The sequence below is a fragment of the Dendrobates tinctorius genome, unplaced genomic scaffold (genome assembly GCF_039654945.1).
Source record: "Dendrobates tinctorius isolate UK_male_01 unplaced genomic scaffold, ASM3965494v1 ptg000007l, whole genome shotgun sequence".
Lineage (NCBI taxonomy): Eukaryota > Metazoa > Chordata > Amphibia > Anura > Dendrobatidae > Dendrobates > Dendrobates tinctorius.
The window spans coordinates 45357976-45378369 of record NW_027361675.1 but is presented as its reverse complement, the minus strand read 5'-3'; the positions used below and the strand labels follow the sequence as shown (position 1 = coordinate 45378369).

At 40.6% G+C, this 20394-nt stretch overlaps 1 protein-coding gene across 1 annotated transcript in view; it reads right to left on the bottom strand.

The window, feature by feature from the left end:
- Nucleotides 1-20394, bottom strand: part of NHS (NHS actin remodeling regulator) — a 290599-nt gene that overhangs the window by 11357 nt on the left and 258848 nt on the right. Inside the window, exons 6-8 of the mRNA XM_073574144.1 lie at nt 15504-15635; nt 6412-9342; nt 5223-5349 (exon numbers count right to left, since the gene is read on the bottom strand). Of these exons, the coding sequence (XP_073430245.1) occupies nt 5223-5349; nt 6412-9342; nt 15504-15635 (3190 nt within the window). The remainder of the gene's footprint in view (nt 1-5222; nt 5350-6411; nt 9343-15503; nt 15636-20394) is intronic.

Here is a 20394-nt window from a genome sequence, read left to right as displayed (position 1 = left end):
CCTTGAGGTTGACAGAAATGCAAATTCATCCTGATTTGGAGAACAGTACTTAGAGCAGCTAAACCTTAACCTCTTCCCAATATAGGGCATAATAGTACATCCTAATAGTACATCCTTCATCAGGATAGGCTCAGGAGATGAGCCAGCACCATACCTCGCGGATGCTGTAGCAGCAGTGATCAAAGCTTACTCAGATCGCTACTGTTTAACCATTTAAATGCTGCTGTCAATCTTGCCATCAGCATTTAGGCCTGTTTCACACGTTAGTGGCTCTGGTACGTGTGGTGACAGTTTTCTCACGTACCGGAGACACTGACACACGTAGACATAGTCTACAGATGTCAGCGTGTTTTCACGGACCGTGCGTCCGTGTGCAAAACACGGAGACATGTCCATTTTAACACGGACACACGGCCCGCAACACTGCTGCACACGTGCAAACGGAGAACAGTGTACACTGTCCTCCGTGAGCATGGATGGCCACAGGGGAAGTAGCGCTACTGTAAACGTTGTTCACCTGCATGTGGTGCTGAACTCGGCTGTCATTCTTCCCTGCTCTGCCGGCAACAGCGCGAGGAGGGAAGAATAAATGAAAAAAACCTGACATGGTGTCCCCCTTATTTTTTTTACCAACCCGGCAAAACTATACAGATGCGGGCTACTATTCTCAGGCTGGTAAAGGGCCAAGGATATGGACCCCCCAGCCTAAAAACAGCAGCCCGCAGCTGCCGAGAAGAGGCGTACCTTTCTATTGTCTGGTATATTGTTGGCTTGTTTTTTAAATTTTTTTTTATAGGTGATCAATGGCTTCCAGATGGGATTAGCAGTGTAATAAAGATGAGAAAAATGTGTGGTGTATTATTTCAATAAAAGACTTTATTCTTACTGCGTGTGTGTTTAATTAACCCTTTTCTTACTCTAAGATTAGTAATGGATAGGTGTCTTATTGACACCTCTCCATTACTAAGCCGGGCTTAATGTCACCTTAGAATAGAGAGGTGACATTAACTCCTTATGACCCCACTTGCCACCACTACAGGGCAAGTGGGAAGAACCCAACAAAGCTCCAGAATAGGCACATCTAATACATGCGCCTTTTCTGGGCAGCTGTGGGCTGCTGTTTTTAGGCTGGGGGATCCATATTCAAGGCCCCTTACCAGCCTGATAATAGCAGCCCGTACTTGTATAGTTTTGCCGGGTTGGTTAAAAAAATAAGGGGGACACCATGTTGTTTTTTTTCATTCATTCTTCCCTGCTCAAGCTGTTACCGGCAGGGAAGAATGACAGCCGAACAGTGGTTACAGTAGCACTACTTCCCCTGCGGCCATCCGTGCGGTACTGATGTGGCACATGGGCAGCACACGTGTGCCACACGGAGGTGCCACACGGACACGGATAGTTCCGGTACCGTTTTTTGCAGTACCGGAAATATCTGGACGTGTGACACCGCCCTTAAACAGAGTCTGTCAGCAGGTTTTTGTTATGTAATTTAAGGACAGCTTAATGTAGCAGCTGAGACACATTTAAGGGATGTGACATTTATTGGGCTGTGTACTGTTGCTTCCCTACAATGAAGGCTTTATCAACAGGAGATTATCAATGCTCAAACCACATTGCAAAGGAGCCCTGGTTGACCATGCCCCATCCTCTGATAAGCAGCTCAATAAACTGTTAGGGATGGCGGACTGCACTAAATATAAAATAATAGAAAGTGCGTTCGCCGCCCAGGGTCCACTGTGCAAAGGTGTTAAACTGCTGCTATATAATGGCAGGCGCGCTATATGGCGGTATAACGTGCACGGGTTAAACGCCACCCGATGTGCGCTGAGCGGACTCTGTTAGCTCACAGAGGTGATGTAACATAAACATAAACGCCGAGCCTGTTAGACTCACAGGTCTCAGCTAAATTGCACGCGCGGTATCCGATCACAGGACACGGGCCCAAGGTTGAGGTCGGTGTCCGTCTAGACCTACCGTGCATGCGGCCTCGCTACCGTGGACGGCGGTAAGTGCTGCTGACTGCAGCGCAGCGGCAAACACAGCCGCTATATGATAGTGCCGTGAGACATGACACAATCGGACGCTAGTGTAGAGGGGCGGTGTGCACAGTGGCCTATGGCTTGCCACTGACTGGCGCTGACTCTTTCTCTAGTTCCCTATACACATGCGTAATATCAGAGGGAGGGGAATCATAATAAGTCGGTCACCAGAATCATACATCCATCACCATTGACAAATCTAGAAAGTAAAGTCTATACTAGCGCATGGCTGAGTGGCCATGCGGGACTTTTGTAGCCGTGCACTGCCGGGACCTTCCAGATCTCTGAGATGGACCAATCAGATCTGGAGAAGGACCTGAGCACGTGACTCCCGACCTCCAATGGGAGATCATCTCGTGAGCATGCTCAGTGGAGCGGCAGAGGGACTTAGCCTCAGGAATGACTTGCTGCAGAGCAGCATGTGAGGCTCTGGATTCCTGTTGTGTCGCTGCAGGAATCCGACGCCTAACAGAAACAATATGCATAGAAAGCTCTGGTGTGGGCAGGGTTAGCCTTCTGAGTTCTGCTTCATGCTACATCTAAAATCTCTGATTATATCACAACTGTTGCATCCAGTAAACTAAGTGATACATTGTTGGAATCAGGGTCTCTTTGCCTACATTATGCTGCTCTCAGATGAGGTAGCAAAAACCTGCTGAAAGATTCCCTTAAAATAGCAGGCTGTGATTTAAAATCTTATTTTCTCTATATACTGCCATATTATTATAATTTATAGAACAAGTGATCTTACACTCTCAGGATTAAGTCCCATAGAAGGACTAAAAAATAAAACTAAAAAATAATTTTAAAAAAGTTTAAAAAAAATAAAACTAAAAAATAGAAAGACTCAAGTCACTGTTTTTTTGCCTGTTTAAAATAAATATATAAAAACAGAAAAGCATATATTTGGCATTGCCAAGTTGATGCAAGTCAGATTTATCAAAATATAAAATTATTTAACCAGTAAGGTAAATGACATAAAGAGAGAAAGGATCAGAATGGAAAAATTGTGGTTTTTCAGTCGCTTCCCTAAAAAAAACAAATAAAAAAACAAAAAGTTAACAACATGTCATATGTACAAAATGATATACAAAAAGTCATCTCACCGTGCAAAAAAAAACAAGCTCTCACACAGCTCTATTGACTAAAAAATAAAAAAGTTACGAGTTTCAGAAAATGGTTACATAAACCGATTTTTTTTTAACAAAATTCAGATTTTTTTTTCACCAATTAAAAAAAACAAATCTATAAGTTAGCATCACTGTAATTATAGTGATCTAAAAAATCATGTTACTAGGTCATTTTTAGAGCAGAATGAACACTATAAACACAAAAGCTGTAAAACAGTGGTGGAATTGTATTTTGTTTCAACATTTTGCCACACTTGAAAAAGAAAATCAATTTTCCAGTACATTGTATGGTGAAAAGACTGGTGTCATTCGCAACTCAAAAATCAGGCCCTCATACATCTATGTCCACAGAAAAATGAAAAAGTTATGGCTCTTGCAAGAAGGTGAGAAAAAAAATCAAAAGAGCAAAAATGAAAATCGTCCATGGTGGGAATGAGTTGATCAACTGGTGAATTGGTGGCTGTCGTAGAAAAGACCTTTACAGAGAAATAAAGTGAGTGTTATCCGCTGCGAATACAACTATCAGGTTGCTCAACTTCAATCTAATATTTAGTGGTCTTTTAAGAGTTTACAGTGATAGGAGAGTAAAGTGGGAAATGTGGATATCCTGGTCACTTTTATGCTACTAGGAACTGACTTTTTTTTCCTGTAGGACAAGTGCTCTCGGGGCCAATGAGGGAATCAATAAGCCAATCTGCCTTGGTATTTTTATGAGACCTAAGGGTACCGTTACACCTAGCGATGCACCAGCGATCCCGACTAGCGATATGACACAGTCAGGATCGCTGGTGCATCGCTAGGTGGTCGCTAGTGAGCTGCCACTCAGGCAGATCTCACCAGCGACATCGCAGGGGACAGGGATCGCTACTTACCTGTTTACCTGTCAGACGCGGCGATCCTTCGTCCTCCCGCCCGGCTCCACGCGTCGCTCGTCATCACAGCAGGAAGCGCCGCAGGAAGTGGCCGACGAGAAATGATCCAGGAGCTTCTTGCGCGATCAGCGATAACCAGGGGGGGGAGCCGGTCGGAGGTAAGTATCACATGCAGCGATATCGCTAGCAATATCGCTGCAACGTCACAAAATCGGTGACTTTACAGCGATATTGCTAGCGATATCGCAGTGTGTAACGGGGGCTTAAGACTGCAAACTAAATCTTTGCTATAGGTGACAACAAGCTTCGCTATATCAAATTATATGACATGGTAGCCACAAAACAAATTACCGTACTTTGCAGTCTATAAGATGCACCAGATTATAAGACGCACCCCAAATTTTGAGGAGAAAGATAGGGAAAAAAAACTTTTTTTTTAATAAAATGGTGGTGCTTCTTACAATCCATGCGTCTTATTGCTTACCGGGGGTGGTGACTGCAGTGAAGGGGGTCCCAGGGTTGCTGCCGGCAGAGGCAGGAGTTGGGAGATGCTGCGTACCCCAGAATTGGAGAAAGGTGTTCGGATGTGTGACACTGTGGGTCTTCGGTGGTGTGGGGCCTCCGCTGACATTTTTTTAAAGGCCGGAGCCCCCGTACTTCCATGGCTTACTGTGCGGTGGACTCTGGGAAAATGGCCGCCTGTGGTGGTGCATGCACAGATGGAGATCTTGGCACGGAGATCTCATCTCCTGAGATCTTGGTGCTGAGATCTCCAACTGTGCATACGCTGCTCCCGGCAGCCATTTTCCTGGAGTCCACCGCAATGTAAAGCATGGAGGTGCGGGGTTCCTGGGCTTTAACAAAACATATGCGGATCCCCCGTACCACCGAACACCCACTGTGTCACACCTCCAAACACCCCTTCATTCCAGCCTGCAGTAACGCACCACTCTTGCCTCCTCCAGCAGCGACCCTGGGACCCTGCTCCACTGTGGCCAGTAAGGTATATTCAAATTGTAAGACGCATCCCCATTTTCCCCCCAAGTCGAATTATAACGCGCACCCCCATTATCCCCCCAAATTTTTTTGGGAAAAAGTGCATCTTATAATCTGAAAAATACGGTATATTATCTGTAGACTTGGTATATTTTCATTCTCAAATGAATCATTCAATAACTCACCTGTGGATGACAGCAAATAGGTCCTCAGTAGTGCGGGGTTTGTTAGGGGATACAAAGACATCGTCAGTGTCAGCCTGGCAATCCTCACTCATTGGTGATACAAGTAAGTCATCGCTCATTGAGGAGTCTGCGGAAAAGAAGGAGATTTACAGATATAGTTATAATAAAGGCATGTTAGGTAAAATAAAAGATTCCTAAGTTTCAGTCTCGTTGTAAGGTAGCGCTCAAACTAAAACCATTTGAACTCTATTTTTGGGCAGTAGTGTAGATGGGAGCGTTGATTTTTTTTCCTGGGGGGAGGTCTACTTCCATTATAATTTTGTCTTCATTGCAATCTTTCCATACGATAAATGAGAGATCTGTGATATAACCTGATTAATGTTAAAAATATATAAAAAGCAGTACAATGGTGCCCAAAATAACCCTGAAAAAATCAGATAGCAGTAATGGCTATGGATGCAATAGTTAATTTTAGATGTACAACCGGGGTTGCACAGAGGTTCTAAGAAATAAGAAAAATATGGCTACTTTCATTCAAAAAGTACCAAATTTACTCTTTTAATTTTGATTAAAATAGTTTGTGCAAAATGAATTCATACTAAAAGATAGGGCCATTAGCTTACAATGTGTAAAGTAGAATGCCTATAAATTAATTTTTTTGGGGCTCTTGAATCTTGCTCCCTTGTTTACAAGAACTTTTTTTTAGTCAACCTTTTTAGTAATTATTTTTTTATTAATATTTTCACATTAAAACAATGCAACACAACTAATGTGGCAAACTAAAATAAATTTCTTTCACTTTCCTTCCTAAATATTTTTAAAGCTCTTTTCAGTGCATCTTATGATCTTCCATTTAAAATCTCATAATGTTTAACAGTGGTTCAAATATAGAACTGTTAAACTTAAAGGGGACTAAACAATTGAGGACCAAACTGGATCGGTCATCAATATAAGATTGGTGGGGTTCTAGCACCTGGTTTCCTCACTGATTAGCTGAAATTTGTTCCTGCAGCAGCTGAATTTAGGAAACGTACGAAGCAGAACAACACAGTTCTGTATACTTAATGGCTGCTGAAGATTTCAGTTGACTCCTACCATCTCATAATGGTGACCAATCCTCTGGATAGGTCATCAATTGTTTAATCCCGGAAAACTCCTGTAATTGCAAAGTTATTACATGGAAACCCACCTTTCCATGAGGTGTCATCAATGCCTTCCAATGTGTCTTCCATCTTGCTGTCCTCTGAGGCACTTTTGGTTGGAATACCTGATACAGTTTCAAATTCCTGCTCTGGACATTCGTCACTGAGTGGGTATAAAGTTGAGATCTCTGATTCAAAGCTGAGAGTATTTCCAGGCACTTTGTCATTGTTGCTTATGTCAGGCTCATTGCTAGGCAATGGAGACACCTCAGCAGTTCTGTCTTTCATATTTCCCCCGATTTTAGTTCTTTTGACAGATTCAGATATGGTTATGGGTTCACAATGTATATGTGGCTCTTGTTCTGCTTTGAGTTGCCCTTCCTCTTGAGAATGACTCCTTTGTTCAGTAGCAACATCAATAATATTGGCAGAGTAATCTTGCACATATTTTGTAATGGTTTCTGGTTGTGCTGTGAAAATAGTTTCTTCTATAATATCTTCAGCCCGATATTTTTTATTTTTCTCTGGCTCAGCTTCTTTAGTTCTGCTAATTAAAGGTGCCGTCACTTCTGGTTTGTATAAGCCATGTCCAGTAAAGAGAGCACTTCCTTGAAAAAACATTTCTGGGCTTGAGTCAATTGGTGATGCATCAATATATGGTATCATGGCTTCCTCTGTAGAGAATTGTCGTAATATTGTTTTCCTTGGTGCTGGCAAATTTGTTTTTTCAGGGGGATAAGTCTCCACAATTATTGTAGGATCTTGGGTACATAATATGTTAGTGCAATCTTTGTGTCTGGACTCCCTGCTTTGCTTGTTGACTGTTCTAAGATGAACAGATTTCAGCACTGAAGGTGTTATGGCAAGGGCAGGTGATGAATTTGGATTAAGTTCATCCTCTGGCAAATTTTGATTGATATGACTGAAAGCATGTACTTGTGGTCTGTATGGCAATGGCTTATGCAAGACATGAAGAGCACTTAGGTCAAGATGTGTAGGAGGTATAGCTGGAAGTTCTATTTCTTTGCCCCAAAAAATATTTCCACATTTCGAAGGATGTTGTAAAGAGGACTTCCTTTCTGGGACCTTTGGTTTTCTTTTGCCACTTCCAGGTGATAATGGTCCCGAAAAGAAAGGAGTTGGAAAGGATGAAGTTGGTGTTTCCGATTGGCTTGAGTAACCACTAGAAGGTGATGCTAGCCCTGCCAACTTTTCTGGTGAAGCTAATTTAAATTCATTTTCAACTGAAGGAAGAGAAGGAGTCGTGGCTCTAGATTCAGGCTGTGAATTTTGTGACTCTGAACTTTCTGGTGACTTGATGCATTCTATGACGGTTGTTCCCGTAGCAGTACTTGAGTTTGATAAAGACCTATAAGGATCATTTGATTTCAAGTCATTGAGGAGCCACAGATCTGCATAGTGATGCTGTTCACCTCCTTCTTCTTTATATGATGTAATTTCTGGAGCGATAAATTGAGTACTCTTTGAATCATCTTCTTCCTCATCGACCCATGAAATGTCCTGTAGATTTGGTGGAGAAAAGTTTTCTGTTCTTGAAGGTGTATTTGAAATCTCAAGTGGCAGCATCATTTCCCTGGAGGTGTGAAGCACTTGTTGTCCACTGGTTATCTTTGGTTCTTTCACATCAGAAATAACTGTGTGGTTATCAGAAAGTCTCAAAGATGAGCTTCGTTTTGGTGGTGACGGCTTTGCCTTTGGTTTCTTAAATGAGATGTTTTGTCTTCCTTGTTTTCTGTGATCTATATAACGTTGCCAAACACAGTCTGAACTCATGGAAGAAATACCTATCTCTTGGTCATTCTCATTCCCTGACTGTGCATAGTTACAAATATAACTCCTGTTACTGTTGAGACCACAGTCAAAATGCATGGAGGTATAGTAACCTTCAGTGTCCACCGAATAATGAGAACCTGTATCTGCTTTCTCTGATCCTGGCTTTTCAAGAAAACTATCATATGTGCCCATACTAGTGAAACTTGGGCAGCAAAGGCCATCTCCCTTTATGTGCTGTGGGCTAAAATCTTGACGGCATGATGCATCATGGTGATGGTGAAGATAATTCCATTCACTGTCACTTGTATTACTGTTATTTGGATCATCAAGTAAATCAGCAACTGTCGATGTAAAGGAGCTGGCCCTATGGGCTCTTATGCTGTCCAAGTGGTCATCATTGTATTGTTCAATGGTAAAGATATTAGAATCTTCACCAGTATGGGGGGCAGTGTTTAGAGATAACTCTGAATCGCAATGTGAAGACCCAGTCAGTGGAGGAGAGGCTGCTGGTGGAATTGTTTCTGATGTCTGAGAAGGACATGTAGAACTGCTTCCACTCCAGTTTCCACTTGATGACTGATGGTCATCTTTCTGATCCATGTGTGTACTCAGTAATACTCCAGCAGTAGAAATTGAGTGAATAGGGCTTCCGAATGTGTCAGAATTTGAAGAAATATCACAACTGCCTGAATCTGCCATTCTCGATAGCCTTGATCTACCTCTTTCTAAAGGTGGACTATGGTGAGAATATGCTAAGCCTAGAGACTGGTGTTCTGGGGAGCACTGAGCACTTAAGCTGTCTTCCTTGTTCTTAAGTGACCTCTCTGAGGTTATATAGCAGTCATCTTTGTAAGTTGTAGATGGAACACAGTCATGTTCATTGCTTGCTCTAGCACCTTCTCTAGGAAGACTACGAGAACGAATTCGATTAAACACTGTTGTGGTGAACATTTGGTCCCCAGACTCAGTTAAGGCTGCAATGTTTCCTGCAGAATGAGATAGTGATGCAACACCTTGGCCCCTTTGAGCTCTGATTCGTCTCCTTGAGGGAGCAGCAATGAGAATGTCCTCAGTTTGACACTCTGTATCTCGAGTTCCAGATCTCCTATTTGCAGAATTTGCAATATCAGGGTTGTTATGAACTAGAACATTACGATCTCGTGCTACAGGAGACTCATCTGAATCTGAAAGTAAAAAAAGCGTTACAATAGAAGATTAGTGGAGTAGATTTTGCAACATGAATCTGCCATAAATTCTGAAAGTGTGAACACAGTCTAAGAAAGATGGACCTTGCCTGGTTTCCTCATGTTATTTTAATTTTGTATCAGCACACAAAGGGAGCTACAGGACTAATACCAAGTTTTATTTATGAGGATACAAAGTTTTTGGTAACATTATTTAATGGAGATAGCCAAGCACTGTACTTTATCCATCATCTCCATTGGCCTTTATATCTGTTTTAATCAATGAAAATCTGTTCCATTTATTCCTACTTCAATTTTTTTTGACCCAGTAGCTCCTGCTTTTTCCCTACTTTGAGTGATCACATCACTGCTGGGTCCTATTACTGTATATACAGCACTTGTTTAGTGTTGTGTATACAGCAAATACAAAGGCAAAGACAGTAATACATTTTCTCTGCCTTCTTTTGATATGGCACACAGAATGCGTGTGTCGTCATCTTAATTGTCTGTGGCCGAATTGGATCTCTGGCAGAGATTATACGTGCACGGAGAAAAGAATACACAAGACAAGGTATATCATGTCAAATGATTCTTCCCTACTTTTAATCAGAGATGTACAGTTTTTAGAACAGAAATCGAGCTGTCTCATTGTATTACATCATGGGTTATTTTCCAAATTACTGTTTACCCCAAATAGCAAATTAGTATTGATCTCATATGATCTCATATGTCCTATATCTACTATACAATCATTATGCACATAATTATCGTTTTTTAGCCTAGTCCACCCTAATCCACCCAGTTTCGATGAAGCTAGGTGGGTTATACAACACAGAAATAAGTCTTAGAGAACCAGAAATATCTTAAAGCTACATGATTCTAATATTCAGCAAAACGTCCCTATAAACTTATAGGTTTGATTCTTGTATATATTCATATGCCATATATTCTCCCCTTAACACTTTCTGGGGAAGACTGGGGAAGACTGGGGAAGACTGGAAAGCATGTATTTGGAAGTCGCCTTGCTACACTTGTAAGGAGAGCTTTAAACTAGAACAACATGGGAAGGGAAGCAAAAGACCAGAAAAAGCCATACACCTGACAAATGCTATTGAGAACTCTGCTATTAGAAGTGGAAAGGAAGAACAAAGACGAAAGAATCTAATTAATAAAAATAATGGAGAAAGGGAAACCAATCACAAACTAAAATGTTTCTATACTAATGCACAAAGCATGGGCAACAAACAAGGAGAATTGGAACTACTAACACAGGAACAGAAATATGATGTAATTGGAATCACTGAAACTTGGTGGGACAATACACATGATTGGAATACAAGACTAGAAGGATACAACTTATTTGCAAGAAATAGACTTGATAAACGAGGAGGGGGTGTCGCATTGTATGTTCGAAACGCGTATATCTGCACAGAGATTGAAGCTTCAGAGACTGGGAGTTCTGTGGAAACTGTTTGGGTAAGAATACAAGGACAGAACAATGGAAAGGACACCATTGTAGGCATTTACTACAGGCCGCCTGTGCAAGCCGAAGATATAGATGAACTCTTTATGCATCAGATGGCCAAGTTCTCCAAAAAATATGACAGTTGTCATGGGAGATTTCAACTATACAGACATTTGTTGGGAATCTCTCTCAGGCAAAACTAACAGGTCAAGGAAATTCTTATCCTCTCTTGCTGACAACTTTATCTTCCAAAAGGTAAGGGAGAAAACAAGGGGAACTGCTACCTTGGATCTAATCCTTATAAACAGGGAGGAAATGGTTGAGGAGGTAAAAGTGGCTGGGACCCTAGGAGGTAGCGACCATGCTATTTTAGAATTTTGGATTACTAGAGGTGGAAGACCTGTGAAGACTCAGACGTCAAGGTTAGATTTCAGAAAGGCAGATTTTAAGGGATTCAGAAAGAGAATTGGAGGGATCCAATGGCTGGATATCCTTAAAGACAAAAATGTCCAGGAAGGATGGGAAATCTTGAAAAATGAAATTCTCAAAGCACAGTTGTTAACAATTCCGAAAAGAGGGAAGAATAGGAAGCATTTAAGGAAACCAGGATGGATGAACACAGAACTTAAGCACATGCTAAAAAGGAAGAAAAAAATGTTTATAAAATGGAAAGAGGGAGGCATATCTAAAGAAGAATATAATGCTGTCTGCAGAACCTGCAGGGCACAAATCAGATTAGCTAAAGCTGAAAATGAACTGAGGCTTGCAAGAGATGTCAAAAGCAATAATAAAGGATTTTGGGGATATGTCAAAAGTAAAAGAAAAGTCAAAGATGCTATAGGATTTTTACAGGATGAAAATGATGAAATGGTAAGACAGGATGTTGAGAAGGCTGAACTTTTAAATTCCTATTTTGCATCTGTTTTCTCTCAGAAAGGAAATGCAACATCAACTGTTATTCACTGTCCTATTAAGGGAATAGAAGAATCCAAGATATCTATAAACAGAAAGATAGTGAGGAAACACTTAGCTAACCTAAATGAATTCAAGTCTCCAGGTCCAGATGAATTACACCCCAGAGTACTGAAGGAGATAGCAGAAGAAATTTTTGAACCCCTCTCCATAATCTTTGAAAATTCTTGGAGAACAGGAGAAGTGCCAGAAGACTGGAGAAGAGCAAATGTTGTTCCTATCTTCAAAAAGGGGAAGAAGGTGGACCCAGGCAACTATAGGCCGGTGAGTCTGACTTCTATACCAGGAAAGATCTTTGAACAAATTATTAAACAACATGTATGTCAATACCTGGATAAGAATGAAGTGATTAAACAGAGTCAGCATGGGTTTGTAACTAATAAGTCATGTCAGACTAACTTAATTTCCTTCTATGACGGTATCACTGATTGGGTGGATCAAGGAAATGCTGTAGATATAGTATATCTTGACTTCAGCAAAGCATTTGACAAAGTCTCTCATACAATCCTTATTGAAAAAATGACTAAGTATGGAATGGACAAGGCAACTGTTAGGTGGATTCATAACTGGCTTAGTGATCGGACCCAAAGAGTGGTCGTAAATGGCTGCACATCCAGTTGGAAGAATGTCTCAAGTGGGGTACCACAGGGCTCTGTCCTGGGCCCTGTATTGTTCAACATCTTTATCAACGATTTAGATGAAGGAATTGAGGGTAAACTGATTAAATTTGCTGATGACACAAAGCTAGGAGGGATAGCTAATACTAGAGAAGAGAGAGAGAGGATTCATAAAGATTTAAATAAACTGGAGAAGTGGGCAGCAACTAACAGAATGGTTTTTAACAGGGAGAAATGCAAAGTACTACATCTGGGCAATAAAAATGAAAAAAGCATATATAGAATGGGAGGAATAGGGCTAAGTGACAGCACATGTGAAAAAGACTTGGGTATACTAATAGATCACAGACTGAATATGAGTCAACAGTGTGATGCAGCAGCAAAAAAGGCAAATGCAATTCTAGGATGTATTAACAGAAGCATACAGTCTAGATCACGTGAAGTCATTATTTCCCTCTACTCCTCTTTGGTCAGACCTCATCTGGAATATTGTGTCCAGTTTTGGGCACCACATTTTAAAAAAGACATCAACAAACTGGAGCAAGTTCAGAAAAGAGCGACCAGAATGGTGACCGGTCTGCAAACCCTGTCTTATGAGGAAAGGTTGCAGGATTTGGGAATGTTTAGTTTGCAAAAGAGAAGACTGAGAGGAGACTTAATAGCTGTCTACAAATATCTAAAGGGATGTCACATTGTAGAAGGATCAACTTTATTCTCATTTGCACAAGGAAAGACTAGAAGCAATGGGATGAAACTGAATGGGAAGAGACACAGATTAGATATTAGAAAAAACTTTTTGACAGTTAGAGTGATCAATGAGTGGAACAGGCTGCCACGAGAAGTGGTGAGTTCTCCTTCAATGGAAGTCTTCAAACAGAGGCTGGACAGACATCTGACTGGGATGATTTAGCGAATCCTGCTTTGAGCAGGGGGTTGGACCAGATGGCCCAGGAGGTCCCTTCCAACTCTACGATTCTATGATTCTATGATTCTATGAGTCTGGCTGTGTCTGACAGCTGTCTCTCCGCTCCTGCAGCTGCACGTTTGCATGGAGATGTATAATTTGTAGTGATGTTTTAGAATGTCACTGCAGAGTAACACGGACCACGCAGACGTTTATCGCCTATAGGCGATCCAAATTTTGATAAAGGGGTTGTCCTCTTTTCAGGCCAATTTTTTTTTACTGAAATGCACATAATTGGGGCCAAGATCCTTTTTGCAATTGTTGGCAGGAGAATGAGTTAAATGAGAATCTGTTAGTCAGTCAGTTATGGCAGTCTACTCTGAAGTTTGTACCACTTTCATCCGTCTTTTTCTGAACTCCTCTCAACTGATTTATGATCATAGACCACATAAAAGTAGAATGTGTATGGAAACAAAAGGTTTTTAAAAAAACAAAATGTATAACGATATCCATTTGTAAAAAGGAATTTTTGACCTGAAATACATGCATTTAAGTAAAAAAAGTGTCTAAAAAGGTGTACAACCCCTTTAATGAAAAACAGATATTTTATGAGTGAATCCATGCGGAATATATAACATTAAAACATGGCATCAGTAAAATCAACATATAACCAAGAAGAAAGAAGAAAATTCGGCACCACTGCCACCACCTTAATGTGCACTATAGTGCGGTACAAACTCACACACCTGAGCTGAATGCCAACTACCTACAGAATGGGTGCTCAATCCAAAGAAAAACATGCATGGCTACATTGTATGAAAAAGAAGAAAAGGGATGGCACTCACCGTTTTGAAGAAGTGAATTTATTGTCAGATAAAAAGCATAGACTCGGGAGAGATGTGTGAATTGTGGACAACGGCCGTTGAAGCGCAGTTGGCGTGAAATTCACTTCTTCAGAACGGTGAGTGCCATTCCTTTTCTTTTTTTTCATACAATAAAATCAACATATAGCACACAAATAAATTGCAATAAATGGCTAAGCCTTGTTTTGGTTAATACTGTTGAAGATATTTGCAGCTATTCTAGCTTTGAGTAGTGTTTTGGACTGCATTTGGGGCATTATTTCAAATTGATGCATGGGTATATACCTTTTGTTGTCCATTCGGTTTCACCTCCTGCATCATATGTATACACTGAGCAGTGGCTGAAACCAATACCGGCACCACCCCTATGAATGGAAGAGCGAGCCTGCCAGAAGGAAGAAAATGTATTTCCTCCTGGCAGCGGGGCTCTCAGTGTAGGTGTCGCACGGTATCAGAATGCTATTATCCTGCAAATTAACCCCAAAACTGCAGGTTAATAGCATTATTTTACATGACAGGTTTCTTAGTTTCCTGAGAAGTAATCCAAGATAGCTAACGTCACCTAATAAACTATCCTAGGTATGACTTAGGTTGGTTTGCAGCCTAAAGAAATGCTTCTCTGGGCATGAGTCTTGACTGTCAGGCTGAGGAACAGCATCATGAACTAGTAAGTTCTCTACTCACTCAGCATGAAAGGCTTGCAATGGGGCATGGAGCAGAAGGAAAAAAACACTCTGCATGTCTCTGTGTTATACTATAAACTGCACACAGAAAGGCTGATCTCCTGTTCCACGTCCCATTGCAAACTTGGTAGCCTCAATAGGAACATAAGTTATGTCTGTTCACGATGCTGCTGATCAACTTGACAGTCGAGAAACATGTTTCGAGCAGTATTTCTCCATGGCATATCATGCCTAGGAAGGGTTGCAGCCTGGGCAGCACGGTGGCTCAGTGGTTAGCTCTGCAGCCTTGCTGAGCTCCTGGGTTCAAATCCCACCAAGGACAACATCTGCAAGGAGTTTGTATATTCTCCACGTGTTTGCATGGGTTTCCTCTGGGTACTCCGGATTCCTCCCACATTCCAAAGACATACTGTTAGGTAATTTAGATTGTGAGTCCCATTGGGGACAGCGATGATAATGTTTGCAAAAATTGTAAAGAGCTGCGGAATATGTCAGCGCTATATAAAAATAAAGATTATTATTATAACATTACGGTATATAAATCATGGTGGCCAACTTGGATCACTTTTTGGAGAAGCCTTTTAATTTAGGCTGACTTCTAACATGTATCTTTCCCTACTTTGCATTTGTTTCAATATACTAAATTCAAATTCAGACCTATTTCTTGTTGTACTCTTCTCGGAATTCCTGATATTGTTTTTCTTCTCCTCAATTTCCGTCTACGTTGCAGAACTGATTGTGAATGAACTAGGGAACAGCGTATGCTTGCTTCTCTGTCAAAACCAACACCTAAAAAGGAACAAAATTACTCATTAATTCTTGATAAAAATTGCTCAAAGTATGTATTATTATAATGTTATATACCCAGGAAGAGTGGTGACTTCTCAACTAAAACCCACGGGAGTTATTGATCCTAAGATCATTAAGTCAAAACTTTACTAATACTCTAATTTCTTTAAAAGTGGAGAGTAAGCATGTACGATGATCTGGTAATCCATTTTGAGGCTGGAATGTTCTGGACATGTGCAGCTGATAATCACTCTTTTGATATATCCATTTATTATCCTTTATTATAATTAGTATTATAATATACTGTATTTCAAATCTATTAACACAATCAGCCTTTTGGGGAAATTTCTACAGCTCAGCGTGAAAACACTGCCAATACGCATTGAGATTGCTAAAAATATGTCATTATCGTGCATTCCAAAAGCACATAATGGTAGGAACTGCAATATCCCTAAGTAAATCTTTGCACAAAAACCACAGCATGTAAGATTCCATATACATGGATCCATTGTGCATAAGTATAATACAGCATCGATAAACTGCTATGTACGGTACACATATTATACCCTTATATATATGCAGATCCCGATGAAAAAAACAGTTCTGGAGTATCCATTCTAACAACTCTTGTTATTATAAATATATAGTGATTACATTTTATAGGGATTGTCCTGCCTTGGGGTACAAGTCTGCTATGTAACAGCAGACTTCTGAATCCTCCCATCAAGCCGCGAGAATTCTCCGTTGCCAGCACTGGGAGCGTTTTGCCTACTTCTGGTCATACTCTGATTAGACATGTCCGGCCTCACTCAATACACTTGCGTTGAGCGGGGTTGTGCGCATCTAGTCGGCATGTGACCGAATGTATGCAAATGCCAGAATCGAAGAATCCTGACAGCATGAAGGGTGCTTGATGTAAGGCTGTGTGCCCATGATGCGATTTTTAAGCATTTTTGCCATAAGTTTAGGCGCAAAACCAATGCAAAAACATTTAAAGATCTTGTACAGAACGCACCCCATGCATTCCTATGGCATTCCGCACATGCTGTGCTTTTTTCCGCCGCGGAATCGCATTGCAGAAAAAATCGCAGCATGCTCATTCTTTTGTGCGGAATCGCAAAGAATTGCCGCGATTCCGCACCCATAGGAATGCATGAGAATCGTTTACTTCCCGCATGTGGCTATGCCCACCATGCGCGAAGTTAAGCGTCTCGTGCAGTTGGTACCCACGGTGTGGAGGAGAGGAGACTGTCCTCCAGGCCCTGGGTACCATACCCCTGTAAAAAAAAGAATAAAAAATAAAAAATCGGGGTATATTTACCTTCCGACGTCCCGCGCTGCCATCCCGGGCCACAGCGTTCCCAGTAATGCCTTGCGGCAAGGTCCTGTGGTGACGTAGTCTCGCATGACTCTAGCGGTCTCGTGAGATCACTATAGCAACGCGAGACCAACGTCATCACAGGTCTCGCAAGACATCGCTGGGAACGGGAGCGTCGCTGAGACCGCACGGGACGTCGGAAGGTAAATATACCCCGATTTTTTATTTTTTAATTATTTTTTACATTCTTTCTTTTCCTATTGACGCCGCATAGGCGGCCTCAATAGTAAAAACCTGGTCACACTTGTCAAACACTATGTTTGACGAGTGTGACCAACCTGTCAATCACTTTCCAAGCGATGCTTCAAATCGCTTGGAAAGTGCTTGAATATCACACGCGAAAATCGCGAACATAATCGCGGTAAAATCGCGCGATTTCTGGGAAGGAGTCCGGTTTTCAGTGTCTAGATTTAAACGCAATGTGGGCACATAGCCTAAGGATTCAGAAGTCTGCAGTCACATAGATTGACTGGAGACTTGTACCCTAAGGCTGGACAATCCCTTTAATTTTGCAACCTTTTCCATAAGTCAGAACTGGACAACTACTGATCTGTATGTGATACTTTTTAAAAGGAATCTATCAGGCGAGTCAAAACTACGGGCAACATGTATCAGAGGCAGGCTCAAGCATTATAAATATCTATGTTTGTGCTGCATATTTCAGAGTAAAACAAGATATTTGTAATGATGGAGCCTGCCTCTGATTCATGCTGCCCCATATTGGTTCATGTATTAATCACCTGATTGTTTCCTTTTCCTTTTACAGGATTGAAGAAAAAAATGTATAAACTGAACTGAGATTTCAACTCTTCCTTCTCCAGTTCTAGCAGTCCCTGCAAGAAACACTGGCCAGCTTAAATTAGCAATGTGCTAAGGTTTATGCTAGAAATGGCATTTCATCTTGTTCTGTTCATGCATCAGTTACGTTCTTCATGTTGTAGGGGCATATTAGTGCTGGCACAATGACACAATAAATCTGCGTAATGCTTTTTTCTTTTCTTTTGGCTGCCACTAGGTATCACCAATGTGAGGAGTATTAAAGAATGCGTAGTTTAGGAAAAATTATGTTAAATGAATGAGTATATGAAACAATACAGTATATAAGAAACTGACGTTTACATTCTCTACTATCTCAATGTAAACTCTTTTCTATTTTCCTCACTCTTCCATTAGAAATGTTAAAAAAGCAGTTACCTTATGTAAGGACCCCTACCTTTATCAAGATGCCCTAAATCTGGCCATCCTTCTACATAGAGTAGAAGTTAAAAGCAGCTTCGCTAGATGTTTTATTGGTAACTCAAAAAGATGTCCTGTTTGTGTGAGCCTGATGAAGAGCTTTATAACAGCCTGAAACGTTACCTTGATATTTGAATTGGTGCCCATGTGTCTTGAATAAAATATTGGAAGCATTAAAACAATGAAGTGCTGTCTTCTCATCTGACATGTTTTGGATTTTGACATTTAGTAGATGAGCAATCAGAAGACTTGCCCCACAATTTGGGTGTTGTGTCCTGCTGTAATTTAGCCTGGAGACATGTATGTATCAATTTTGAGTATGATGACTAAATTAGCATATATTGGGCATTAATATTACTTTGTATGTACTTTGATAATCTCAGCTATATTATATCTGCATTTTTATGACTAGTAGATTTAGCATGTTATTTTATACACATATAGAAAATTGGAACTGTCATATATTTGTCAACCCTTTATTTACCTGCAACTGAAATAAACTATGCAATCTATTAAATATTCTGTAACCTCATGTCTTTGAATCACAGAGATGAGATTTTCAGACCATATTAATAGTTTTTTCTTTGCATACTTTTTTCAATGTATGCATAAGACAATGGTAAATGAATGAGTGATAAGCAAGATGTACTATGAAAATATGGCCTTAAGGTGACAAAGCTTGGGAATATTTCTGCAAGCAGTACAAATAAATGGAAAATAACTTTTACTGTCCATATACCCTAACTAGTTGCTAGCAGACGATCTATGGTAACTATCCCTACCTTGCAGCTGTCATTGGTAGGTAAGACAGGACCAGACAACATTTTGACAGAATGGCTCTAGCACATACAACAGCATCATTTTGTTATGAGCGTCCATGTGATGATCAGATGATTTTGTAACTTCCTTCCTATTATGCTTCATTTCAATGACTGCTTTTGTTTTGTTAATTGAATGATCTGGAAATGCTGGCTGTAAACACCATAAGCCCCAATTCACACTTGTTAAAACAAAATTAAATGTAAAACAGGGTATTCTTCCATAATTAGAGAAGCACTATAGCTATTAAATCTAAATACAGGAAATGGAGTTGTGCAGTCCTCCAAAGCAGGTATCCCTATTAATGTACGGTATATGAATGGTCATACATTTAAAGAGGAACTATACTTTTAAAGAGGATCAAACTCCACATCATGGAATAGTGGCTGCTGAACTGAGTAAAACATATTTTTAAAATCTTTCTTCTCCGTTGCGGACATATTAGTGTGTGAAGTTTAGGTTATAATTTATGATAAACTAAACAGGATATTACCAAAGATTTGTTTCTGGGAGCGTGTACTTTGTTTCCTGCAAGACCTTGACCAATCATTAACAGGAAGAGTCATATAGGAGAAAAAAAGAACACGCCTCGCTCTCAGCAATGATCTCTGCAGCTACTGTGTAGTATAGAACAGAGCTGTGTGTCATTACAGACATTTTCAGCTTTAATCTCATGGCAGTCAGTCTAGGGGGCGCAAGAGAATAGAGCTGAGCTGACTGACTACAGTGTTTTATGTATGCTTTGTCCAGGATTCAACCATTTTGTAAAGGGAATTCAGATGGTAGAGTAATATAGGATTTGTGGCGCACCGAAAAAAGGATAACTTTCACGGTGACAAACTTTGTTAATTTCACAATAGAAGGTCTCTGGGGGGCAGGGTATTACTAGGGAATGATGGGCCAGGATGAACATGTGTCCTGGGTTTAAATAGCAGAGAGGCACTAAGAAAAATGATTCTATTTATGGCAGAGCAGAGAAACATATATAGATGAGTTACCACTGTGTTATATGTGGTATTACATAGGACTACAGGTAAAATCTACTACATTATCTGCTCACAGTTCTCACTGCGCTATCTGTAGTGTTACATAGGACTGCAGGTGACATCTACTACATTATTTGAATTCAGGAAGTTTTAACTGTGTTATCTGTGGAGTTCCATGGGATTGCAGGTAAAATGTACTCAGAGAGTTATCACATGTTATCTGTGGTATTGCACAGGACTGCAGGCAACATCAGCTACATTATATGTACTTAGAGTTATTACTGATTACATAAAACTTAGCATACATTATCTAGGGTGTTACATAGGACTGCAGACAACA